This window comes from Phocoena sinus, chromosome 13 (genome assembly GCF_008692025.1).
Source record: "Phocoena sinus isolate mPhoSin1 chromosome 13, mPhoSin1.pri, whole genome shotgun sequence".
Classification (NCBI taxonomy): Eukaryota; Metazoa; Chordata; class Mammalia; order Artiodactyla; family Phocoenidae; genus Phocoena; species Phocoena sinus.
The window spans coordinates 62,850,086-62,876,216 of NC_045775.1; the positions used below are offsets into that span (position 1 = coordinate 62,850,086).

Consider the following 26,131-nt stretch of genomic DNA (forward strand, 5'->3'; position numbering starts at 1 on the left):
AGTTTTTGAGCAGGAGGCTGTTGTGATCCAAGATTAGCAATCTGAGCACTGGTCCTAAAGGACCTTGGGCAAGTCATGTATCCTCTCTGGGCCTCAATTTCCTCCCTTCAAAACAAGAGCATGGGACCGGATAAGTGTTTGAAGGCCCCTCCCACCCCTGTGTACTTTTACTCTAGGACACAGTTACAACCCTGATGAGAGGCTTTATTGCTAAAAAGTCAGTGAGGGTTTATTATGTAGTCCTCAAACACCAGCTCCTTATACCATTCCAGCAACTGCTGTGAAAGACCCTGGGTGGGGAGGCTGAAGCCAGGTGGGATGTGACAGGTCTCAGATGGCTCTCAGACCACCTGCTGTTGGCCCCTTTAGTTCCAGACCCTAGCCCCTAAGACCTGGGGCCTGGGTCTTGCCTCTTCCCATAGCATGAGACACCTTAGGAGCCCAGGGGAGGGAAGGCCAGTGGTGTGTCTTCCTTTAACTTAGCCAAGGCCCAAGCCCTTTTCCTCTGCCTGGCTCCCCCAGTCCCCAAATGCTATCCCCAAGTCCCAAACAGCAGAATTCCTGGATTTTCCCCTTCCCAGCCCAGAGTTGCTTATGGCTGGAATGTGGGACCAACTCTTCTACCAGAAGGTCCAGGGCGGTTGCAGCAGCTCAAAGGTGGGGATGCTGGTGACATTGACTGGGATGGAAATGATGGCCCATGGCAGCCCATGCTGTTCCAGGGAGCGGCGGATCATGTAGCTGGGAGAGCATGAAGAGAGGTGGTGATGGTCACTTTCCTGACACCCCATTCTGCCCCACTGTCCCCATCACTCTGGGAGTTCCAGAGCCTGAGGACTTTTTTGGCCCTCCAACCAGGGCATCCCAAGATGAGGCTTGTGGGTAGGGACTGGTGATTGCCCTTGACCTCCCCGAGTCATGGCACCCAGCTTGGTGCTGATACAGCCAGAGACAAAGAGCCCTCACCCATCTCGGCCAAGCAGGAAGAGGGCGGGGATGTCAGCTGTGCGCTGGGTACTGTCTTGGATCATCTCCACGTAGAAGCTGTCATTGTCAACTGCGTTGTCAGAGATGATCACTGCCCGCCCACCGTGCTCCTGCACCACCCGGGTCTTGGAGAGGAAGGAGCAGCCCCTGGAAGAGGTGGTGATGAGACCAAAGGAAAGGCAGGGTCCTAGCTATCCATTCCCCAGACCACCACCCTGGGAAGATGAAAGGAGGACCTTGGAGGCTTTTTGATAAAGGCTCACAAGTAAATGGCCAAAGGCTTAGATAATCTTAAGATGTTTCTTAAAGACCCTTAAAAAGATGAATTATTTAAAAGCAGCTATTTCAAAGCATCACCACCAACATTGATCTCAGAATCTACCCTATGCCTGCCTTCCCCTTGTGCCCATGCCTGTCCACTCCTTACCCCCTCTCCACCAGAGCGATCTGGTCCTGGATGAAGAAACCGTTGCTGAGTTCCCCGCAGGCCTCTGAAGGTTCAGCAGGGACAAGGTGAATCTGCTCATACCTTGTGTGCTGAAAGACATTTAGACAGGTGAGAGTGTGGGGAGACACACCTGCTTTAGGACTGGGCTGACCATCCCATCTTATCAGCTTCTCACAAAGTGTGAGGGAAATGAGGAACGATTTCTGTGTACTGGACACTTGAGCATTTTTACTTAATTCTCACAAAGGTCTGTCTAGTCCTATCCCACCCTGCCTTTCCCAGACATAGGAAGGGAAGTTGGTATGGACCCAGAGAGGGGAAGTAACTTGCCTTGAGTCATGTAGTTCAGAGATGGAGCTAGCAGAGCCCTTGGTTTTTCACTACTTCGTGTCCCTAAGAAGATAGCTTTTCCCTCTGTGGTGCCCAGGTCTGTATTATACCCAGAGGAATAGCTGGAAGCCCTTCCTGGCTCTGTAGCCCCTGGAAGTCAGCTGGATTCTGCCCCCTTCTCTGTCCCAGCACTCAGGTATGGGTTGAAGTGATGAGGGTCACCTCGGCTTAGTGCGGGGAATGTGGAGACAGGATCAGAGATGGGGGGGCCTCCCTGAACTTACAAAGATACCACCAAAGTCCTTGGCAGGCGTGGCAGTAAAGATGTATCGAATGTCCCCAGGACTCAGCACTTGAAAGTACAAATAATCATGGATGCGTAAGCCTGAAAGGTAAAATGTACAAGTGAGAAGGCTCAAGGGAAAAAAGCTGGTTCAGGTTCAGATCATGGACCCCATGCCTTCAACGGGGCTGGTTAAGGTCTGGGCCCAGAGACCCAGCTTCAGCCAGTTGGGTCCTGCAGGTGGGTAGGATAGATGGTCTCTGCCCTGGAGAGGATAGAGTTGATGCAGACAGAGTTAGTAACCCCAGAGATTTACAGCTGCTGCTGTTGCTGCTTACACAGGTGGGCCAGGAAGACATAGCTCCAGTGTTAACCTCTCTGAGGGTTAATTCATCTGTGCTCTGAAGCAGACTTGGGAATTTCAAGATGGAGATGTGGTAGCCTGTGTACAAAGCAACTCTCACCAAAACTTAAAAGTTGACTCTGGTTCCACTGCCATCCTCCTAGTCCAGCCACTATCATTTCTTGTCCTGGCTGTTGCAGCTTTTTAACTGGTCTTTTTTTTTTTTTTTTGCGGTACGCGGGCCTCTCACTGTTGTGGCCTCCCCCGTTGCGGAGCACAGGCTCCGGATGCGCAGTCTCAGCGACCATGGCTCACAGGCCAAGCCGCTTCGCGGCATGTGGGATCTTCACAGACCGGGGCACGAGCCCGTGTACCCTGCATCGGCAGGCAGACCCTCAACCACTGCACCTCCAGGGAAGCCCTAACTGGTCTATCTTAGCCTCCATTTTTGCTCCCTACGGTCCATTCCCCCAATAACTGCCAGGGATTTTCTTAAAACATCTTAAAGCAAATATCATGTCACCACTTCAATACCCTTCAACAACTTCCCTTTGCACTTAAAGTCTAAACTTAACTCTGGTCTGCAAGGCCCTGCTTGATCTGGCCCTCCAACTTCATCTCTTCCTATGTTCAAGCTACACTGCCCTCCTTTCAGTTTCTTCACATCTCCAAGGCTTCTTACAAGTTCCCTCACCCTACCCCCACCTCTACCCCTTTATATGGCTCACTTCTATTCATCTACCAGGTCATAACTTAAATGTCACTTAGGGAAACCTGCCCTGTGACTGCCCTCCCCTTATGCCCATTCAAAATATACTTTTTCTCCAATGACACTTCTAACATCATTTGTAATTATACAGTATTTGTAATTTTTTGTTTATTGTCTATTTCCTGCACTAGGACAAGGGCCTAAGTTTGTAATTTCATTCAATACTGTATCCACATTATCTAACATAGTGGCTAGGAGAGAGTTGGTGCTCAAAAAGGTTGTTGAATGAATGAACGGCTATTTCCAGCTCTACTGTGTTGAGGAAGGGAATTGCCAGAATAACCAGATATTTCTGGGGTGTGGATCTCTTTAGCACCAAAGTCTAATGATTTACCTGAACTTGAGTCCCTGGTTCCCTTAGCCCAGAGAGACTGAGGAATGTGAAAAGGTGGAAGCTGCTGCCACAGGTCTGTTAGTCAATCAACAAACTATCAAGTCGCTACTGTGTGCCAGCGTTGGGATGGATTGTGGCTTTTGCTGTCCTTTTCTACTGTCCAAAATCAGCCACCCGGTAGAGCTCCACTGGCTTGGCACTGGTCTACATATATGGCCTTTTATCCTGGGAGTGAAGACTTCCCATCGGGTAGATACACTCCCAAGGAAGCTTTCCTGGATTAGCACTAAGCTTCCCCTCCTCCCCACATACATCTTTGCCTGGCCTTTGCATCTGCTGAGCTGTGTAAATCAAGTGTAGGTATACACATGTGCTCAAGTACGTATATGGGTGTATGTTTATGTTCTCGTGTAGGTGCAAACAAGTTGGGTGTGTACGTATGTGCTAGTGCCTGTGAACCCACGTGTAGCAATGTGTGGCCCCGTTTATGTATGTGAGTGCTTAACGTTTCTCCAGCTTGTAGTATCGCTAGTTGCTCCTTGTTCCTCGCCCCCTTCGCCACCTAAGTCAGCGCTAGTGGGGGTAGAGGGAGTCTTACTTCGACGTGGGGGGCTGAGGACTCACAGCCCAGCCTCAGGCCGCACACAGTTCATGTCCCTCGGGAACCACTACCCACCCACTCCAGGCGCCCGTCTCTGAACCTGCCCTGCTCCGAATTCGCGGGGTCCCCAAGGTGACCCGTGGACCCAGGCCCGAGCCGGGCTTAAGCTGGACCGCCAGCCCCGCCCTGAAGCGCAGTCCCGCCCGTTGCCGCTCACCGTGGGCCGCGACGCACGCGGGGAGCCAGAGCACGAGACAACACCAGCCCGCGGCGCCGGGGACCATCTCCAGGGCCCGGCCCGGCGCCGCGCTTCCTCCAGCCGCCCTGCTGCGCGTAGCTCGCCGGACTTCGGCCTGACAGCTGCTCTGGACTCCCGCCCCCAGACCCGCTCACGCCGCCGGTTGGCGCACCGGAACGAGGCCCAGGGCTGATTGGTTCTGACGCCTGCTCGTGTAGCCACCCCTGTGCCCTAGCCCACTTCCTATTGGTGGAGAGAAGTGGGGCCGAGGGCTAATTTGTTTTAACTCTTAACTGCAACTGCCGTCCCTGCCCCAGCATTTCTCTGATTGGATTCGACTCCGCAGGACCTCGCTGGCTGGCGGGGCGGGAGAACTGTAGGTGGGAGACGCGCAGTACTCGCCTCAGCCGCCGAAAGTCTTGGCCAATCAGCTCGTGCGGTCTCGGCCGGATCCTCCCTGTGGCCGCTTCGCAAGACGACGATTTACCTTCCCCTAGTTGTGTTTTCCTCCTTCCCATCCCCTCTTTGGGAAGGCATTCGTCTAGCGCCCAGGTGGTCTCCGGCGACCCCTGCCTAGTTCTACCGGCGCTTGCGCTCTCATAGTCAGTAGGCTCTGGGGACATAGACTGATGTACACGACCCTCGAGGAAGCTCTGGCCAGTGCCGAGCCAGAAAACGAGCATTGGGGCAAGGTGCCCGCGACTGTTTATCTACCATTTACTGTACAACTGTGATTTTGGACACCTAACCTCTCAGCCTCAGTTCTCTCATCTGTAAATTGGGCATGATTTCAGTGCCATCGCGATAGCGTTGTGAGGGTTAAATGAGCTCACGTCAAATGCTTACTTATCAAAAGCCTGTTCCGCAGTCAGCGCTCAATAAATATTTGCGTTTATTGCATTCCTTGGGCTGGCGTTTGAGGGGAGAAGGGAAATGGAATTAGAGTTAGTGGGCGACGCGGCCGAGCAAGGATCCTACGTGCTCAAAAAGAACGGCACCATCGAAAACCAGCGACTGACTGTTCCTTTACCACCGCTTCTCGTCAGACGGCTGGCGGAAGCCCCGCCTCTGGCCCTTCTAGCTACGCCGACTCTGTGATAGCGAACCATAGAGTGGCGGAAGCGGCCCATCCCCTTCCTCTCGTTCCAAAGGCTTGGCGAAGCTTCTGGGGGTTTCTCTGGCGCGGAGAATTGTGGGGTTGCTGGGCGACCCGGGCGCAGAGAAGAGGAACCGCGGGCCACTGAATAGGCTTCCAAGATGATGGTGAGTGGTGTCTTGCGCATCTGGCTCCATCCGCTGCCATCTGGTCAGTAGCTGGCGCCGCCTGGCCGGGGCCGGTCCAGTAGGACCTACCCCCCGCCCCCGCCAGCCTACTGCCTCGATCCTTCCCCCGAGCCCTGTCTGTGGGTGATCCCGGCCCACCGCCGTCTGGTGGGCCCGGGCACGGAGCAGGGGCCCTCGAAGAGGGTGGTGTGGGGCTCAAGAGGAGGCTCTGGTCTGGCCGGCTGGGGACTGCAAATCCCAGGGTGCTTCGGGGCCGCGAACCCGCATCGGCCACCCAGTTTTCTGAGCCCCCATAATCATGACCTGGGTTAAATGACTGCGGGTTGAGCGTGCATACGCGGTCGAGGGCCAAACTAGGAAGCTCTGGCTGCCCTGGAAAATGCGGATGTGAAGCGGGTGCTTCCTAGAACCTGCAGAGGCAGCATGGGGACCTTATGTCGGGCCGAGCCCAAGGTCTCAACTGTGGTCGCTCACTGCTCCCCGCCTGCTGCTGCGTAAATGGAAACAGATCTCTCCGCTCGTACTTTAATTAACTCACTCGTTCATTAAGCAAACGCATTATTTATTACCTACTGAATGTACCAGGCTCTGCTGGTTGTCGGAGGTCCACCTCCTCAGCCAGGAGAATAGGTAGGGCAGATGGGGACACTGCATCAGAGGTGGGAAGACCTGGCCTCTGACTCCGACCCTGTCTGCGCCTCCAGATGTGACATTAGGCGGCTTTTCTAGTTGGCCACCTAACTCTGGTTCTTGTTTTCTTAAGTTAGGGAGGTTGGTGAATCCTGGAGTGTCTCTGTAGCCCTCCTCCCCTCCCCGCTTCCACGGCGTCCGTTTTTCCATCTCAGCTGCACATACCTTACATGGGTCCCAAAGCACCTCGGTGGTGTCTCCTGAGTTGCTGTTGAACAGGGTCAGCTTTTAAGTGTTTGAAGCAAAACCCTAAGATACTGCTCCCTGTGCACTTGGCAGTTCACTCGTTCATTTTAGCCTCTCAATCCAACTCAGTTCTCTGTTCTTTTCCTGCTTCCTCAGCTTATCCCTGACCTAGTAGATGTCAAACTGACCCTTATGAGGTGTTCATTGTGGCCAAATGCCCTGTGAATCCCACCTGTACCCAAGATAGAAGGAACCTGGCATTAATCTGTATTCCCTCTCCCTTTCATACCTCCAGTACTGCCTTTTTCAGTCCATCTTCAACGTTACTGTTCCTGAAGTCATCTTCATCTTGTGTGCAGAGGCAGCATAGTAGAGCAGTGGAGAGTAAGGGCTTTGGAGCTACACTGAATGCCTAGGTTCGTAACTAGCTCTGCCACTTACTAGGTGTGTGCCTTTGAGCATGGTATTACATTTCTGGCCCTCAGTCTGTTAAAGGGGATTAAATGAATGAATACATATGAAGTGCCCATCAGGTAGTAACACTCAGCATGTTAGCTAGTCTGCTAGGTGGTTGCTTGCCTTTTCGTCCCTGTAATCCACCTTCCTGCCAAGGCTACCATAAGAGTTTTGGTTGGCCTTTAAAGAACTGGGGATCAGAACCAAGATTCTTCTGACTGGTGATAAGACCCTTCACCAAGAGGCTCCAGACCACCACCTTGGGTTTTTCCTGAACTGACGTCTTTCCTGTTTCTTTGCTGTATTGACCAATTATAGCTATCCTTTTGGTGTGTGAAACTTCAGTCACTAAGAATTCTCCTTGCTGTTATTGAATTGGTACTTGATATTCTGGAAGCCTTCTGTGATTGAGAGGTAAAAGGGTTCCCCAGAAAGCTCAGTCTTTGGTACAGCCGTACAGAATGTATGCTTGCCTTTGTGGTATTGAGCACTGCATGACTTAGAATATGAACACCTGTTGTTTTATAGAGCGTCACGCTTAATAATGCTTAATAAAAGTTTTTAAGGAGGATGAAGAAGAAGACTATTAAGCTGAAATTACCAAGCCTTCCATGATACCCTTGGCAGATTACTGGATTCTGCTGTTGTTTCTTTACTTGAGTAAAAATGTGGTTGGAAAATAACTTAGGGACAGAAGCTGGGCTTTCCATAGCAGTGCTTGCCCCCGGGAAACTGACAGAAGAGGACCCATCCTGATTGACCTGGCTTGGCTCAATCCAGCCCTGCCACCTTTCCCTCCTTAAATGATCTCTGTACCCAGGCTGCCATTTCTGTAGGGCCTTTAAAGCGTAGGGAACTTGGGGACAACGTGGTGAGCTGCTTCCAAGCCCTCCTTGCTTTGTACTTAAGAATTTTCAGTGAATTTAGTATCACCATGATGCCGATGCTTTTCCAAAAATAACTGACTGCCACCTTATTTCACGGCTTGTATAAAGCATTTTCAAGTGTAGTTGACCCTTGAAGAATTCGGGGGTTAGGAGGCCTGACTCCACTCAGTTGAAAATTTGCATATGATTTAGTCAGCCCTCCATATCCGGGGTTCCTCTGTATCCGAGGATTCAACCAACCTCAGATAGTGTAATACTGTAGTATTTACTATTGAAAAAACATCCAGGTATAAATGGATCCACACAGTTCAAACCCATGCTCTTCAAGGGTCAGTTGATATGTAACAGTTGGATTTTCAGCACCAAAAGCTTCTGTATATTGTTTCGTATGTGACCAAATCTAGGCATTCTACACATTGAGATTAGTGTACTCCTTACCTTTGGGAAGCTTGTGCTTTAAGATGGATGGCAATATAAACATTGTGCTCAAGAAGGAGCAGAGAGTGTTGGGATCCCCTGTTCCCAATGCTCATGTTAACGGCTGTTGAGAAAATTTGGAAGAATGGAGACTCTGAGGAGTTGCCGGCCTGGTGGTAAAGTGGTTTTGGTAGAACGGGGCAGTGTGGCTCTTGTTGGTGGGGGTACAATTTGGAGGTAGAGGGAGAAAAAGTTTATAAAAACATTGGATAAGTTAGCCTTGGAGAGGTGAAAGAATCTGTTGTCAAAGGAAATAGGAAGGGATTAAGACTCAAGTTGGTTTTTGATTTAAAACGTAGGACTTCATCCGGGGCAGGGTTGGACCAGAGGTGACTTGAGGTTGCCCTGAGGAATGATTTAGCAGGACTGGGAGAAGGTGGGGCTTTTTGGGGGACACAGCTTTCCTTGTGAGGAACCCGAAGGAAAGCTGAGAGTATAGAGAAGCCATTTCTTGCCACCAAACCTGGGATTCTACCATGAAAAGGAAGGAATTTTCCTTCCAGTATTCTTAAAAAAAAAAAAAAAAAAAAGTAATGTGTGATATCTTTGTTAGAAAAAGTTGAAACAAAACAAAATATCCAAGTGTCAAAACTTTCTTTACTTACCACTCTTACTCATTAGTTTGTTGTACATTTTTCCAGCCTGTTTTTATGCATTTGCACATTATATCTTGCCTCTTCTTACCCATTTTCTATAGTTGTTTTTTGGTTTTTTCCCAGTGTAAATTAGACTATGCCATTCCTCTGCTAAAAGCCTTTCCAGGGCTTCCCTTCTTTGTAGGACTAAAATCTAAACTCCTTACGATAGTCTGTAAGTGAGTAGTGACCTGGTTCCTACCTGCTTCTTCAGCCTCATTCCAGTCTTCCACTTACTCACTACCCTCCAGCTACACTGGCTAAAGGAGTCGAATTTTTAAAGAAACTGCTCAGTTAATGTGGAGTCAGCCTCATGGGTTGCTCGACTTTGTAGTGTGTGAATTCCTGGCTCCTTTTTGTTGGGCTGAAACAGCCCTGTGCTTTCCTATGCCTTCCCTGCTCAGACACCTGAAGTACCCCCTAGGGGTGGACATGGGCAGTGATTTTCAAACTTTATATTGTAACCCACAGGAAAAAATAAATTTCAAAGCATAGCGTAATAGCACACGCATAACTAACATAACAAAAATGTTGCAACAGTATTTATCCTTAATTTGTTTTATACACATGAAATCAGTCACAAATGCGGGGAAGTCTGGGCCTGGTTCATGAGCTCATCTCTGAAGGCACAGGCTTGGATGCAGAGAGAAAGCAGTCTTGTGTGCTAAGCTAAGGAATTACTGTCTGCTAATGGTCACTGGAGCAAAGGAACCTAAGCAGCTGCTTTAAAATAAGCAGGTATCCCTGTCTTCCCAGAGTTTTTAAAGCAGTTCCACAGATAAAGCCTCTACGAGAACAGTGACTGTTCTGGAGACCAATGCAAAATAGAGAAAAACTTGTTTAGGGTATCTGGTTGGAGATTAGTCACAAGGAGGCTTTATGGACCCAGCATGAGAGAGGGAAAGATTGCTGTACAAATTAGATTTGTTGTCATTTTGTGAGGCGGACAAAGGTGCCATTTGTTTCTCTGCCTAGCCATTTCCCTACACTCCAGCTAAACATCATTGGTAAAGCTGTCTGCTTGGGCATCTCCAGGACAACATCTGAAGCTGTTAACACCTCATGTTTTGCATCAGTGCCCCATCTACTTCTCTACAATTAAGCTCTAATGCAGATAAATGAATGCTTGCTGGAGGGTGAACACTGAGCGTGGCCTGCTTCCTCCTGTGACGTGGCCTAATTCCTTAAAACAGGGAATAAAGTCAGATGTTGAAGGGGCTATGCTTATGCAGTTGGGCACTGGAGAACACATTATTTGATTTGTTCTTTTTACTAAATCAGTGCTTCTCAAACCATTTTCTGGCACACCTGCAAGTATGCTATCTCTGGAGGTAGAGGCAGTTTAAGGAATTGATATAGTGCATGGACAGTGGAGGAATGTGGTTTAAAAGGGCCTCCAGATATATTTCTGTTATTGGGGAGATGAGAGCATTTTTCCTCTCCCTCCATAAGTCTTATGTAATGAATGATTATTTTTTTAAAAAACCATTCAATTGCTCTTTCTTCTCTAGCCCACACCAGTTATCCTGTTGAAAGAGGGGACTGATAGCTCCCAAGGCATCCCCCAGCTTGTAAGTAACATCAGTGCCTGCCAGGTGATTGCTGAGGCTGTAAGAACTACCCTGGGCCCCCGTGGTATGGACAAGCTCATTGTGGATGGCCGAGGTAAGTCTGCAGAGTTCCTCAGGCCAGTTGCAGAAGAGGAGGCTCCCCCGGAGTGTTTGGGGCTAGCAGAGGTTGGCATTAGAAATCTCACTGCCTTTTTTTTTTTTTTTGCGGTACGCGGGCCTCTCACTGCTGTGGCCTCTCCCATTGCAGAGCACAGGCTCAGCGGCCATGGCCCATGGGCCCAGCTGCTCCGCAGCATGTGGGATCTTCCCGGACTGGGGTACGAACCCGTGTCCCCTGCATCGGCAGGCGGACTCCCAACCACTGCGCCACCAGGGAAGCCCAGAAATCTCACTGCTTTTAAGACCTCTGAAGGATTGCTCACTGTGAAGCAGTTTCTTTTCAGACATTGTCCTGAATCCTGAGCCCCCTGGGAATATATGGGAGAAGCCTGGTTCAGGAGCCTGTTGCCTTGTAGAGAGATTTAGCCTAGAAACACTATGGAATCTTCCAGAGTTGCCTGTGGTCACTCCCATTGGATCATGTTGCCAAGACAAATTCCCCCTTATGTTTTAGTATATTAATTTACGAGTGAAATACTAGGGTATCAACTGTTAAGAATATCTAAATGATTATTCTTATTTTTTAAAATGTTTTCTACATCCAGTAGAGGTGTGCTCTTTGCTCTTCAAGGAAAATCAGGAGTTCATGGTCTTTGGAATGTGTGATTTTAGGTGGCCCTTTTTGCACAGAGCTAACTCTAAAAAGATCAGTTCATTCCCACCATGAGCCCCTCTGTCCCATCCCAATAATGTGTATATGGGCTCCAAGTCCAACTAGAAGACAGAATTTAAGAAAAGGTCTTTACATTTTTACTTTGTGTTTGTTCCTTTTAAGGCAAAGCAACAATTTCTAATGATGGGGCCACAATTCTAAAACTCCTTGATGTTGTCCATCCTGCAGCAAAGACTTTAGTGGACATTGCCAAATCCCAAGATGCTGAGGTAGGAAAATCAAGCCTATGTGTTTCAGTGAAACACATGCCTGCTTGCTCCTTTGCTCTCCTTTCTTTAAAAATTTTGATTTTATGTCTAAAATTATAATTTCACAAGTAGTTGCTTGCGAAAATATTTAGGTGGAATTAATAGTCTTTAAAAATTCCTGCTGATCCACTGTGTGTGGCTGAGATCTTAAGATCAGGCCTGTGTGCTGTCATTCATTTGAATTGCTCAGTAAATAATTTAACCTCTAATCTGTTGGTTGCCTTATAAGATGGGGCTGGAGACTGTTTCCAGTTTACCTTTCTTTTTAAAAGAAAATATTTTTATGGTGGTAAAATATACGTAGCCTAGAACTTACCATCTTAATGTGTGCAAATCAGTGACATTAACTCGTCTGCCTTTTAAAAAACCATTTCTGACACTGGAGTCTTGATAATAAATGTTGAGAGAGACAAGTTTGCATTTCAGAGTATTACAGATATGTCCTGAAGTTATATCAAAAGGTCTGTTAGGACCCAGTAGCCTGTAAAACAGTATGGGTTATATAAAATTAAAGTGAGAAGAGTATAGATTTGATTGGTTAATATTTTCAACAAAGGAATTTTGTTCAGGAATTTGGCAGCTTAAACCCTTCGCCGCAGTAACCATTTTTTCTCCCTGAAGTCCCTTATATTATACAATGGACATAAGTGAATAAAAAATAAGTATCTTCTAAATCAGAGGTTAGCTAGTTTTTTTAAAAGCTCTTATTCTTAAAAGAGAGAGAGAGAGAGAAAGCTCTTATTCTTTTCCTCCTTCATTAAAAATAAGGTTTAGATCCTATCATAGAAAATAGCTATGTAAGAAAGATTAGCAGACTAGTGATCTGCTAATTCCAAATAGTGTTTAAAATAAAAAGGACCTTAGCTGGTCCTTAGAGGTTTGTTTTGTAAACTCCTGTAGTATTTTGTAATCCTTAAAGAATATTTATCTCATACTTCTTGCTACTATGGTTATTTGTGACATGTGAGCATTGTATTATAAGCATCTCTGGAACTGTCTTACTCATCATAGTATCTTGTCCGTAATAAATAAGTTCTTGGCTAATATACATATATGATTTCATATTCTGGGGAAATTTGTCCAAATCAGCTCTCTTTGGAGAATGGCCTGGCTGGGGAATTAATTTTGTGGCCCAGGACCATTTGATGGGATGAATACCTATCAACCAACACCTTTCTTCTACTTGTTGCAAAAAGCTGTGCTTCCCAGAAAAGGCTTAATGTCCATTTAAACAGTCCCCAGTTTAAATGGGTAGATTGCTTAAAAAGTGGAGTTTTGGAGCTTTATCCCTGAACATGAGAAAACGTGAATTTACTATCATCCTCTTCCAGGTCGGTGATGGCACCACCTCAGTGACCCTGCTGGCTGCAGAGTTTCTGAAGCAGGTGAAACCCTATGTGGAGGAAGGTTTGCACCCACAGATCATCATCCGAGCTTTCCGCACTGCCACTCAGTTGGTATGGGAGTGCTGGTGAACTTGGGCGCTTTGTGCACCTTTCTATTTCTCTTAGGATACTATCTTTATTGGGGTGTGGAGGGACTGGCAACAAGGTTCCTTGGACATTTTCTGAATTCTGCTGCCTAGGAATCTCAGTTCTACCATTCAGTAGCTTTTGACTAGGTATATTACTTAATCTCTTTAAGCCTCAGGTTTCCTGATAGACTATGATACTAAGCTCTTGGTGAGAGCTGTTTTTGTTTTTATCAAGTACTTCGTGGCACATCTTGAGACCTTGCTTTTATTGACCTTTGACTTTCATTCTGTAACCTGGGGTAAGTCAGTTCCTCTATGCCTTACTTTGTCTCTTTACTATCTCTGTTTTGGGGTGGTGGCATTAAAACGAAATCATACATGAGAAGTAAGTATGAACGGATATCTTTTGAAAAAGATGGCTTTGTAAAGATACCATGTTTAACATACAAATATGTGTATCGTATATAACATACCTAATTAATATATAAAGTGCTAAAAGTTGTCACAGGTGCTGTTTGTAAGCCAGAAAATTTGGCCTAATTTAGTGTCGTAGTATGTTTCCATTCATTTGTTTTAGTGTGTTACCTGCAGATCCAGAGCTGAATCCTGATGTACCCTGATGATTCTTCAGAACTATACCTACTCTACATTTCTAACTTTGGGCATTTTCTAAACTATAGAGATTTATATTTTTCTGGGCAGCTACAAGACTTAGAAATGTTGTTTCAGCTTTGGAGTAGAAATGCTTGAGATTTGGGAGCAGACAGATTAGGGACTAGCAGGAGCGATTGGGACACACTTCTCCAGTTTGTCTTGAGCATGAGAGACTCACCCAGCTTGTGTTCTTGGCAGGCGGTTAACAAGATCAAAGAGATTGCCGTCACTGTGAAGAAGGAAGATAAAGTGTAAGTTTGCAGTGAACTTTGTCAGAACGTTGACTTCCCCGTGGCCAAATTGAATGCAGAAGCAAGTGGAATCCTTGCATGACCTGGGGCTGTTTGGCTCTTGCTAGACCTCTGGCTGTGCCCCAGCCCATGCATTACAAAAGAGGCTGTAGGTTGTAGTTTAAAAGCTATCACTCATAAGGTCTTTGACTTGCAGTCACCGGCTGTCACTGATAATCTGCCCTAAAGATACAGAAGATGAAATTGTTGAGGGCTGAGTTTAGAGACTAGAACAGAAACTCTCCATATTGCAGTAGAGTCAGGTAAGAGGGGCTTTCAAGGCCTGATGCAGGTCCCACCCTTGTGTCCCAGGGAGCAGAGGAAGCTGCTAGAGAAATGTGCCGTGACTGCTCTGAGCTCCAAGCTGATCTCCCAGCAGAAAGCCTTCTTCGCGAAGATGGTGGTGGATGCGGTGATGATGCTCGATGACTTGCTGCAACTTAAAATGATTGGAATCAAGAAGGTTCAGGGTGGAGCCCTAGAGGTGAGCCTGCTGTGGCCTCCCTAGGAGGCTCTTGCTTTCACATTGACCCTTCAGACAGCTTGGTGTAGGAGAGCACACGGTACAGGAACAGAGAGAATGCATGCTGGGCTGGAAGGCAGACTGGAGCTGTTCCCCATACTGCTGCTACAGGCTTCTGTAGGTGCATTTTGTAACCTCTGCAGACCTATATTTACTTGTCAGTAGAGTGGAAGATTGAACTGGCTGATTTTAAGAATCTCATTGTTAATGTGGGAGGGGGATAGGGCTAGCTCTGATAAATTATCTAAAACCCTCAATAAATTTATGAGAAGTACATTTCAGTCCATTCTTCTCCAAGTGATATGGCCAACCTCTCCCTATAGATAATACATAATTCAAACTGTTTAGAATTCCTAAAGGAAAAAACAAATGTCCCCTACACCACTCCTGCCCCAGATACAGCCACCAGTTAACTCTGTGTGTGTGTGTGTGTGTGTGTGTCCGTGTCCCTGTCCGTGTCCCTCTTCTTCCAGAAGTACTCTGCATCTGTAAGTACAAATGTAAATATTGTTTTCTTAAACAAATGCTCACTTGTAATACATAGTGTTCTGCAACTTGCTTTTGTCTACTTAACAACATATTTTTTCACTTATTTAAATTTAAATAGAGACATGTTGGCTAGTGGCCACTGTATTGCACAGCATAACTATAACTTTGTTCTTTTTTAACACAGAAGTATCTGTCTGGAAACCTTCTTTGATGTTGGTGTCTCCATGTTGGACCTTTTCTAGTCTTTGGCCTGCTCTACTTCTTACTTTACTCTTCCTTGGTGACCTCAGCCTGAGGTGATTTGGACAGGACAAGACCTGCTTGAAATATTATATCCTGGCCCTTTACTTTTTGTTCTTTGAAGTCTTTGGAGGGACTTCTACCCCCTCCAAATTGCATTTCATTCTGTCCACCTCCCTCTTCCTCCTGTCATGGCACATGTCAGTGGGATGAGGTTCTCTTTATATAATAAAGCTGTGAGGAATCTGGAGGTCATCTGAGCCATTCCCCATCTTCAGCCCCCACTACCACTCGTGTTTCCGCCCATTCTTTGCATCATGGCTTGCCGACTTTGTCTTTACACACTGCTTTGATAGCAATATTCCATTTCCTCCTGGGCCTTCCTACTCCCGTAAACCCTTGAGATGAGATTGGCATTCACTAAACTAGGGATCAGAACTAATAATCTTATCTGGTGAGAAAGCCAGGGGCTCCAAGCCACACACATGTTCTTCAGACTGTCCCACATCTCTTAAATGCATGTAAAACCCTTAACACAATACTTGACACACAATTCACTAAATGGTGGTAGTAATTATTTACTTGTTCTCAGGATTAACTGAAAACTTCCTGATATATATATCTTCAGCCTTTACCTCTCTCTTGAGCTTCACACTCCTGGATCTCACTGCTACTGAACTCATTATCTCATCCTCCAAACCTGTAATATTTTCTGTATTCCTTGATATAGCTGCTATCACCACCATTATTCAGTCACTCAACCCAGAAGTCTAGGGTCATCCTTAAAAATATTTCCAATTCCCCCCAACCTGTTGATCACTGTGGTTTATTTTACCTACCAATTTGTTGTTTCCTAAGTCTGTCTCTTTTACTAGACCATTGTCCTGGTAGTGGTCACTCTTCCTCCAGTGTTGCATCCCCTAAGTCCATTCTATTTTTTGTTGCAGCGTGAAGTTCCCCAGTTTACACTCTGTGTGTAAAGCATTGTGGGGTTCCACATTGTGTACAGGATAAGAGTCAGGCCTTAGCAGAGCCTTTAAGATTCTCCTAAACTGGTCCCTGCCCTCTTTATTTTGTAGTCCAGCAACTGCAGGTAGCTTTTCATCCCCTGATTGCACCACACTGCCTCTGTCTTTTGGGAACATCTCTTTCTTTTTTCTGTTTGACTAATTTCTGCTTATCCATCTTGATTCAGCTCAGGCATCACCCCCTTTAGGAGGCTGTGGATTTGAATGATGTAGCAATCTGTTTCACCGAAAGGCTACAGTATTATAGACTAGGCTTGTAGATTAGCACTAGCAGAGAACATATAGGTCGTTGAACTGAATACACTATTTAAAAAAATTTATTTTTTTGACGTATAGTTGATTTACAATGTTGTGTTAATTTCTGCTGTACAATAAAGTGATTCAGTTATACATATATATGTATATATTCTTTTTCATACTCTTTTCTGTTATGGTTTACCACAGGATACTGGATATAGTTTCCTGTGCTATATAGTAGGACCTTGTTGTTTATCCATTCTATATATAATAGTTTGCATCTGCTAATCCCAAATTCCCAATCCATCCTCCCCCTTGGCAGCCACAAGTCTGTTTTCCATGTCTGTGAGTGTTTCTGTTTCTTAGATGAGTTCATTTGTGTCATATTTTAGATTCCACATGTAAGTGATATCATATGGTATTTGTCTTTTTCTTTCTGACTTACTTCACATACTGAATACACCCTTCTTTACGGAGTGGGAAATGACTAGGTTTTTTAGTAAGAAAGAGATCTGAGATTTGAACCTGTCTTCTGATACTGCTGAAGCCACTCCCGAGTGCAACATGCTTTCTGTTATGCCCTGCTATTAAATCCACCCCACAGCAAGCTCTGTTACGGAACAAGTGGTAGTAGTTCATATTCTGAGGGATCAAGATGGGAATAGCCACAATGACAGCCTGGGAACTGCAGGAAATTTCTGACCCTTAGGACCTTTTGTTTTCATCTCCTGGAAGGAGGAAGCACCTAGGCTACAGCACACAGGTATGTGTGCTCGTGTGCAGTACCGGTAGGGAGGGGTATGTGTATGTATGTGTAGAAGACTGGGAGGTGGGGAGTTGGGATCAAAGTGCATCCCTTGGCACCTGCTTTGGAAGTCAGTCTTAGAGAACAGCCCAAACAGGCCTTTACCATGCTTAGTCTCTGCAAGCAAACTGGTTTTCCTTATACTGAAGGCACAACCAAAATATGCTCTGTATTTTTCCTAGCTTTTAGGATGATGGAAAAACTTTGTTACAACAGTGAAATAAAAACATGGTTAACTCTTTCAGGTTCACAGAAATGGACATGCATTATTAGTCCAGCACACCACTAACTTGATTTCATTTCATGCCAGTACTGAACTATTGAACTGTTTGTTTTTTTAAACAGGAGTCCCAGCTTGTAGCTGGCGTTGCATTCAAGAAGACTTTCTCTTACGCTGGGTTTGAAATGCAACCCAAAAAGTACCATAATCCAATGATTGCCCTTTTAAATGTTGAGCTCGAGCTGAAAGCTGAGAAGGATAATGCGGAAATCAGAGTCCACACAGTTGAGGTAGGCCCTACCAGCTGGCAGTGGCATGGAAATGGGCAACATTCTGGGCCATAGCCTTGGACCTTTGTGGCCATCTTGGGCTTAGCTTTGTTTCTCAGGTACCTTATGGGCTCCTTTCTCCTCCTATCCCCCTAAGTATTAATGTCTGAATACTGGGTCCACTTCTTTTCTCACTCTATGCTCTCTCTCAGTGACCTGGACCTGAGGAGGTTTGGATAGGGCAAACATGCTGAAATATTATCCTCTGGCCCCAGGGAAGGAGCTTGCAGGGGCCTCTCAGCTATATAGTGAGCCCAGTATTTTGATTCCTCTTATTTGGGCAGATGTGAACTCTGCCCTTTCTATACTGGGTCCCGTGTTGCAGGGACAGGTGTGCTCCCAACATTGATATCACCAAGGCTGTCTCTGGAGGTAGCAGTGTCACCCAGCTGTAAGCAAGTATTCTTGGAAAATGTATCCCCAACACAGAATGGCCTTTGGGGGAAAGAGTCTTGTCATTGGTAACTCCATGGGTGCAGTGCCTCAGAGGAGCTGGAACTCAGCTGGGCTAAAGTAGGTCTCGCACCGTAGCAAGTGCTAGCTCTGGAGTAGCTCCCAGTCCTGGGGTTACTTTCTGCCTTTGTGTTTGAAAGTTTTAGGTGACTCTTAAGTTACCTTATAGGGTCCTTGTATATTTGGACTGAGAGGAGGCTATTCTGTTTATCCCTGTTAATTCCCAAATAAATCAGTGTATTTTATTTGGCAGGGGTGTGTTATATTTTAACATACCGTATAGGCTAACCTCCACTCCAAAGCATCCTCATCCTTTTCTGGGTCTCTTCAGGATTATCAGGCAATTGTTGATGCTGAATGGAACATTCTTTATGACAAGTTAGAGAGGATCCATCACTCTGGAGCCAAAGTCGTCTTGTCCAAACTCCCCATTGGGGACGTGGCCACCCAGTACTTTGCTGACAGGGACATGTTCTGTGCTGGCCGAGTGCCGGAGGAGGACCTGAAGAGGACAATGATGGTAACCAAACTTTCACAGGCTGCTTCTTGGTCTTTGTGGCCCCAGGGGGGTTTTCACTTACCCCTGGTGTACTGGAGTGATTGGTATGTGAATCTAGAACTGTGTTCTTAACTCTTTTTGCCATGAAACACTCCAGTTCCAGTGTGTATATGCTCGGTATACAAGAGTTAATCTAACCAAACAAGTCAGGGAAGCTGATTTGTAAGGAAACCTAGCAGTAGGGCTACGATTAGCTGGCTAAACTCCAGGCTGGATGCTTCCGGCCAGGTTTCCTCCCTTTCTTCTTGAGCATCTCACCAAAGATGCTTCAGGTCTAAAGCACTGATCCTGACTTCAGTCGCTGGGCCCAAAGCACCCTAGTTTAGGGGAGGGGGTATTGGGTGAAACAGAGGGTCACCATCTCCTTTTAACCAGGCTTGTTTGCCCTTCGTGTGTCTTAGCTCTGTTTTTTCTCCTCTTCCAGAGGGAGCCTGGAGGTCAAGGGTGAGAGTGGGTCATCCAGTGAGGAGAGCTCCGGGGCACCATGGCAGTCTAACATGGGAATTGGCTTTAAGACTAAGTGGCAGGAAGCTCACTTCTGGCCTCGTGTGAGCCTTCACTGCTAGATGATGTTGTCTTGTGTTCCTCAGGCTTGCGGAGGCTCCATCCAGACCAGTGTGAACGCTCTATCATCAGATGTTCTGGGCCGCTGCCAGGTCTTTGAAGAGACCCAGATTGGAGGCGAGAGGTGAGCAGTAGGCCTGGGCTCCCTGTTTGCTTAGGTCACGAGACCTGCCTGGTGGCCTTCTGCCATCTTTGGGGTGTGGTATATATATAGCACATGCTATTTATTCTCTTCTGAGGTCTTATATCTCATGGGGCATAAAGAGCTCGGATATATAGAGTGTTTTGGGAGGGAAGAAGATCAAGTTGGGTCTAAAGTCTGATTCCACATCTTTTATGCCCCTGTGGTACAGCCCTAGACCTTCCCAAGAACATGTCTTTCAGAGTGGGCTTGGAGAACCTTAGTGGGGAACAGAAGAGCAGCTGCTGAGTGTTGGGAGGACTTGGTAAGGTTAGAACACAGCAGGTTGGCAGCAGAAAGGAGTTCACAAGTATGATTTGACCCTGGGTGTAGGTACAATTTCTTCAAAGGCTGCCCCAAGGCCAAGACTTGTACTATCATTCTCCGTGGTGGCGCTGAGCAGTTTATGGAGGAGACAGAGCGGTCCCTACACGACGCCATCATGATTGTCAGAAGGGCCATCAAGGTACTAGGCTGGGAGCTTCCAGCCTGCACAGCTCACTCTGCCTCTTGAGCTGTTGAGACCCTGGATTTGTGTGGTGATTCCTTCCCTGTATAACTTGTGTCCTTCCATGTGGGGCATGTGGGCCCTGATTTGTCTCACAGATGATAAAGAAACAGCCTCAGTCTCTCAAAATAAGTCATGCTGCCTTAAAAGCTAAGACTTGTTCTTGTGAGCAGCTGTGGAGCTGATAGAGTCAGCCATCCCAGGGATTGTGCCAGTGCCCTCAAGCTACAGGTGACCTTGAAGATGGTCAGAAACCATAAGGTTCGCCAGATTGAAGTTGGGATGTGCTAGACAAGGTCCATGTCTGGGCTTCCTGGGGCTTGGGCTGAGGGAGGGAATGTGGAACCAGCCCTCTTTCTGGGCTAGACGGCCTATTGACTGAACGGCCTAATTTGGCCAGGGCTGGAGCTTAGACCTGGGGACCCCTTGCATTTAGTGGTGGGTCTGGTCTCTGCAGAATGATTCAGTGGTGGCTGGTGGCGGCGCCATTGAGATGGAGCTCTCCAAGTACCTGCGAGATTACTCAAGGACCATTCCAGGAAAACAGCAGCTATTGATTGGGGCCTATGCCAAGGCATTGGAAATTATCCCACGCCAGCTGTGTGACAACGCTGGCTTTGATGCCACAAACATCCTCAACAAGCTGCGGGCTCGGCACGCCCAGGTGGGTTATTCCTCTCCTCCGGGTCCAGGGACTGGGTGGACAGGGCTAGATTCTGAGTGTGTGTTGTGCTTACTCAAGCTCTGTGTGGTCAGCCCAGGTGATAGTGCTGGAACCAAACCCAGTATCAACTGCCTGCCTCCTCTGAGGTCAGAAGGAAAGACCAGTGCTGGAACTGGTGGTTCCAGGGTTTGTTCAGTGCTTCCAAGAGTCTGATCACTCCTCACGGTGCAGTGAGAGGAACCAAAGGAACCCTGTGGCCTTCTGCCTGGAAGCACATACCGTGTGTACTGGGTTCCTTGGTGGTGAAGCACTCCAGGGCCCTGTTGACAGCAGTCCAGCCATGGCTCTACCACCTCCAAGTTGTGATCTCTCTGAGAATTTAATTTGTTCATCTGCTGTTTAGCAAATACTCATTTAGAGATGTTTCTTAAATGCTGTCTGTTAAATGCTCAGTGCGGTGACAGCAGCATTAAGTGAGTGACTTAGTTTCTGACTTGTGTTAAAACTTTAAGTAAGTCACTCTCTGCGTCTGTTTCCTTGTCTGTAAAATCGGGACTAATGGAAGCAATGAGATAAGGGATTGGAAAGTGTTCCTCTTGAAAAGCCTGGTTTGACATACACAGTCCTCAGGTGACCTGAGGATGGGGCCTCCCTAAAAGCCAGCAGCTTGCCTGGGAGAGGGCCCGGAGGTCTTCTGTGGTCAGCACTTCTCAGGTTGGGGGTGGGGGAGGGGTGGGAAGAGGCTTCCAGGCTCCTGTTGTAATGCCGCCTTCCTCAGGGAGATGCCAGCTGGTTCAGAGAACCTGAAGATTCCTAACAATCCAAGAGAGATTGTTAGGAACAATCCAATTCCTAACAAGATTCCTAACAATCCATTCAGAGGGTGTGCAAGAAGAAATTTGAGAGCAGTTCCATGTCACTTTCCCTCTTTTTCTGCTCTTTCAGGGGGGCATGTGGTATGGCGTGGACATCAACAATGAGGACATTGCTGACAACTTTGAGGCCTTCGTGTGGGAGCCAGCTATGGTGCGGATCAATGCCCTGACTGCAGCCTCTGAGGCTGCGTGCCTCATTGTGTCTGTAGATGAAACCATCAAGAACCCTCGCTCAACAGTGGATGTTCCCCCAGCTGCTGGCCGGGGCCGAGGTCGTGGCCACCCCCATTGAGTGGCACCCCAGCTCTCACTGCAGGCTGCCTGCAGGCTGTGCTCACTCTGTCTTGGTGAAATGGTATTACAAGGAAGGGGTAGTATTTGGCCCACGCTGCTCTCACTGGAGGTTATTTAAATAAAACTTAAAAGACTTAGAATTCATTTTGCAAATTATTTGGGCACAGGAGTTGTACTCATACATGTCTTGACTGCAGCTCAGAATTGTAGCTTTATATGTACTCACCCAACAGGTAGAAAAGAGAAAATCATCTTCCCTCTTGGGCTGAGTCCTTCACAACCTCTAGTCATTGTTAGGCAGAGTGTAGGTCCACTCTGCCAGGGGAGGAGCTCCACCTGAGTAGCCCCTGTCTGGAAGTTTAGCTTTGGTGGTTTTCTCAGTCCTAGCAGTGGCTGGGGGGTGTGGAGTTGCTTCCTTTTCTTCTGACATCACCTTATTTAGCCCTGGCCTCGCCTGGCTCTGCTGCCAGGGTTTCTCTGGGTTTGAGTTAAATGCATTACATTACCTTGTCTACCCCCTTCTACTTCCGTATTCTTTTGGCTCAGTCTTTTCATCCCTCTTTTTCAAGATCTTGAGGTTTGAGGGCTTTCGGAGGAATGTTTCGGAGAGGACAGATCCTTTCTAAACTCTTGTGACTTCTTAGAAGTAAGTCCATTGAGGAGGAGGCTGAAGGAGCCACCCGGTCTTCTCTCAGCCACTAGTGGTCCTTTCTGCTGTCTTCTGACCAGAGGAAGTTTAGAACAGCCAGCACGGATAAAATTGGCGGTCTAACTGCCTCCTTGTTTATTGCTAGTTCTGAGAGTTGGCCTGCAGCTACCTGTAATTAATAGGAAGCTTCTGCTCCCTGAATCTGGGAAGTGATTTTTTAAAAAATCTCTTGAGTTCCAGCCAAGTCAGATGAACTCAAAAGCAGAATGGGGGTGGTGGCAGGTCCAGACTTCGGAGTTTGGCATCCCTCCTAACTTGATGGTCTGTAAGTAAATTTTTTTCAGCCGTTCTACCTGTATAACGGTAATAGCTGACTCAGAGTTGTGGGGATAAATTGTCTACTTGTTTGATGCTAGAGCCACACACAGTTTAAGCCTAAACACCTGTTCTTTTTTCTGATTTTAAATGTTTCAAGACCTGAGTAATTAAATCAGTGGGGCAGCCCCATTTTGTAAAATGGGAAAGTTGAGCCAGATCATGATGGGGAACTGGTCTCCATCAGGCCAAAGTCGGATTGGCGGCCAGAGCATCCTAAGGTTACCAAGCCAGTGAGGGGATGGGCAAGCGTGTGCTGTTCCTGCTATATTTGTGCTGGGGTTGACCTTAAAGATGGCTTCTCCTGGCTAAGAGCCAGAAGGGACACCCTGAGGCTCTTTATCTGCCTGCACACACTGAAAGCTGTGGCACGGTCAGTAACCTGCATGGCCTTCCTCCAGCAATGATGTCTACTGTCCTGATACAGGTCTTCCTAATGCTTCAGTTCACCTCACTGATGCCATTCAGATCATCCACCTCCTTCCTACCTCAGTGCATTTCAGCTGAAGGAATGTTTGGTGACAGACTGGGAAATGTGGCCACCTACCATTTACTTCCCTGAGGCAGATATGATTCCAGTTTCACCATCTTTTATTGGATACAGAGCCACAAATTCTGATGCCCATTTGAGTCCTTTTAAATACATACGCTCGGGTACATTCAGCAAAGGGCATCTATGGGTGATGTGGAGCAAAGTGCTGGGATGGTGATGCCTGGGTGGGGCAGAAAAGTGGGGCCAGGGAAGGCCCCCTGGGGGCTGGAGGTACTGGCGCCACTTCGGGAACAAAACCAAAAAATGCTCTCCACCCCTCTGCCTGATGTGCTTGGGGTGAGGGAAGCTCCCTTCTCACAGCTCAGGCCCACTGCAGCCTGGCTGTGCAGGGAACGCAGGGCCTGGGGCCAGTTGTGGAGGTCCCCGCCAGCAGGGCTCACTAGAGCCAGGCCTACTGGCACTAGCCATGAGGCGAGTCTGCCTCTGCATGCGAGACCCCTGCCAGGGCAAAGCTGAGGCCTGGGGCCCTGCCAGCAGTGGCAGACAAGGCTCGGACTTGTGGCGGGGAAGCCTGCCTGATTGTCGGGGCAGTCTTGGGACTGGCCAGGGTCCCAAGGGGTTGGGGTCAGACTAGGAGCTGGTTGCCTTAGTTGGCCCTGGTATTCTGATCTTCACCCAATCCTAAACCTTATCCTCAGGCAAGGCTGTAGATGCACACACTTGTCCGGGAATAAATAACACACACAATACACAGCAATATATACAGAAATGGGGCCTGGGACAAGGCTGGGTGAGAAAGCACAGCCACCAGGGGTAAAAAGAGAAGTGCCAGGCCCCTGGGGGAGGGAAGTTACACTCATCAGGGACTGATGGGCTGGGACAGATCCCACTGGTATAAGTTAACTCCTCTGGGCACTTGGGCCCTGCACCCAATCACCATCTCTCCTGTTTTCACCCCAAGTCCACCAGGAACTGGGTCTTTGGCACCAATAGTCCCTCTGGAAAGATCTTCAACTTAGCGCCCAAGAGGGACTGGGGCATGGGCAGCTCCCCACCGGCAGCCCAGAGGACTAGAGACCAGGACCAGGGGGACAGGCGCGACCCAAAGGCAAAGGACAGAGTCAAACCTTGGAGCAGCAGGCCTTGGGAAGGAGGTGGCGCTTTTTTTTTTTTTTTTCCCCAGCAATTGCTGAGGGACTGGCTCAAACTCCACTCTCATGGGACTAGGAAAACATGAGCTGCCTTGGTCCTTAGGTGGTCTCCTGGCCAGTGAAAAGCCATGGTTCTGGGTAGCCCACTTTCTCTCCCTCAGGGATGCAGATACAGCATCTCCTTTGTTCTCTGCCAGTGCTGTGCGGAGGCAGCCTGAATAAAGCATGATACACTCAAGCCAAATACCCCAAGCCTCCCAGGCGCTGGGCTGGCAAGGAGAGGTGGTAAGGACACCAAGTGGCCATCACCCATGGGGCCTCTACACATGCTGGGACCCCTGGAGCAGGGCCTGTGTTGGCTTGCTCTCACAGATACTCCTCTTTTGCACCTCATCAAGGTGTGAGATGTGGAAGAGGGCTCTCCTGTGGGTGAGTGAAGGATAAGGTGCTCCTAGGGACGGCCAGGCCCTCCACATCCCTGTTCGCCACCCTCAGCCCTAGCTGTGTGCTTGCCAGAGAAGTGAACAAAAGCTCTCCACTCAGCAGCAGGACTCAGCCCCCTGAGGAGAGGCAAAAATAGCGTCAAGCTGGTGGGGAGCCCGCAAACCCGCCAGTTCTCAGGGCACATATGAAGGCCAGGGCACGCGAGTCTGTCAGCTCCAGTTGTGCAGCGGTACAGGCTGTGACCCCTCGTTCCCATGGACCTGTGCAATATGCTCCCCACACAGCCCTTACACACTCAGCTAGAAAATACAGGGCGGGGGGCTTGGTGGGTTTCCTGGAAACAGCCATACTTGAGGCAAACTTCCCACCAGCAGGAGAAGGGAGTCTTGTTCACTCTGCTGCCCCAGTGCCGGTGGTGCCCAGCGCTACTGCACAGAAGGAACCTACGACAACCGTCAGGCCTCTCAGCACCACCTTTCTCCCACTCAAGCCTGCTGCCTGTGCACCCTGACCTCTCCCAGAACTGATGCCAGGCATTCCAGCAGGCATCTTCCCAGGGAGAAATTGCCCAAAGCCTTGTATTCAGGGATGGAGGCTACCTAGGGCAGAAAAAGCCCCTCAGTAGGACAGGCTCAGGCCAAGCAGGGCATCCCTTTGTGCTTTGTCCGGGAGACATCCTGGGGTCACAGGGGGCAGGGGCTATGGAGGGAGGATGCAGCTGGCAAAGCAGAACAGACACACCCAGGGCACCCAGGGCAACCAGGCCGAGTGGACCTCCACCTCCGTTCCAGGCCCCAGAACAGGGGAAAGTTGTGCTTCTCCTTCGTGACTCCTGGGGACAGGGCTGGGGAGGTAAGAGCCAATGGAACTAGCTGCTCTGGGGTGGGGATGCCACACAGACAAGGCTTCATGCAGGACTGGACAAGGAGTTGCCAACATGCCACTGTTGGTATTTGGTGTCTTCAAAGGGCAGGGCCCGAACAAGCCACGGGAGGAAAATCATCAACAATGAAAACAGCCAGGACACAGCTGA

General features: G+C 48.0%; 2 protein-coding genes across 3 annotated transcripts; one reads left to right on the forward strand and one right to left on the reverse strand.

Moving 5' to 3' along the window:
* Positions 1–183: 183 nt before the first annotated feature.
* Positions 184–4,522, reverse strand: PRADC1 (protease associated domain containing 1). Its single transcript, XM_032652508.1, has 5 exons — positions 4,313–4,522; positions 2,050–2,150; positions 1,415–1,524; positions 967–1,134; positions 184–741 (listed from the first exon to the last, which is right to left on the reverse strand). Exons 1-5 carry the CDS (start codon positions 4,377–4,379, stop codon positions 621–623), a joined length of 567 nt encoding a protein of 188 aa, XP_032508399.1. The 5' UTR covers positions 4,380–4,522; the 3' UTR covers positions 184–620.
* Positions 4,523–5,437: 915 nt separating this feature from the next.
* On the forward strand, positions 5,438–22,142 carry CCT7 (chaperonin containing TCP1 subunit 7). Of its 2 annotated transcripts, XM_032652500.1 has the most exons (12): positions 5,438–5,596; positions 10,460–10,613; positions 11,454–11,560; positions 12,931–13,056; positions 13,926–13,978; positions 14,330–14,501; positions 17,685–17,849; positions 18,673–18,861; positions 19,491–19,588; positions 19,979–20,111; positions 20,611–20,817; positions 21,763–22,142. In XM_032652500.1, exons 1-12 carry the CDS (start codon positions 5,591–5,593, stop codon positions 21,982–21,984), a joined length of 1,632 nt encoding a protein of 543 aa, XP_032508391.1. In that variant the 5' UTR covers positions 5,438–5,590; the 3' UTR covers positions 21,985–22,142. The 2 variants fall into 2 exon arrangements, with proteins under 2 accessions (XP_032508391.1, XP_032508392.1); XM_032652501.1 differs by lacking the exons at positions 5,438–5,596; positions 10,460–10,613; positions 11,454–11,560; positions 13,926–13,978 and having other exon boundaries at positions 12,995–13,056; positions 21,763–22,126.
* The last annotated feature ends 3,989 nt before the right edge of the window (positions 22,143–26,131 follow it).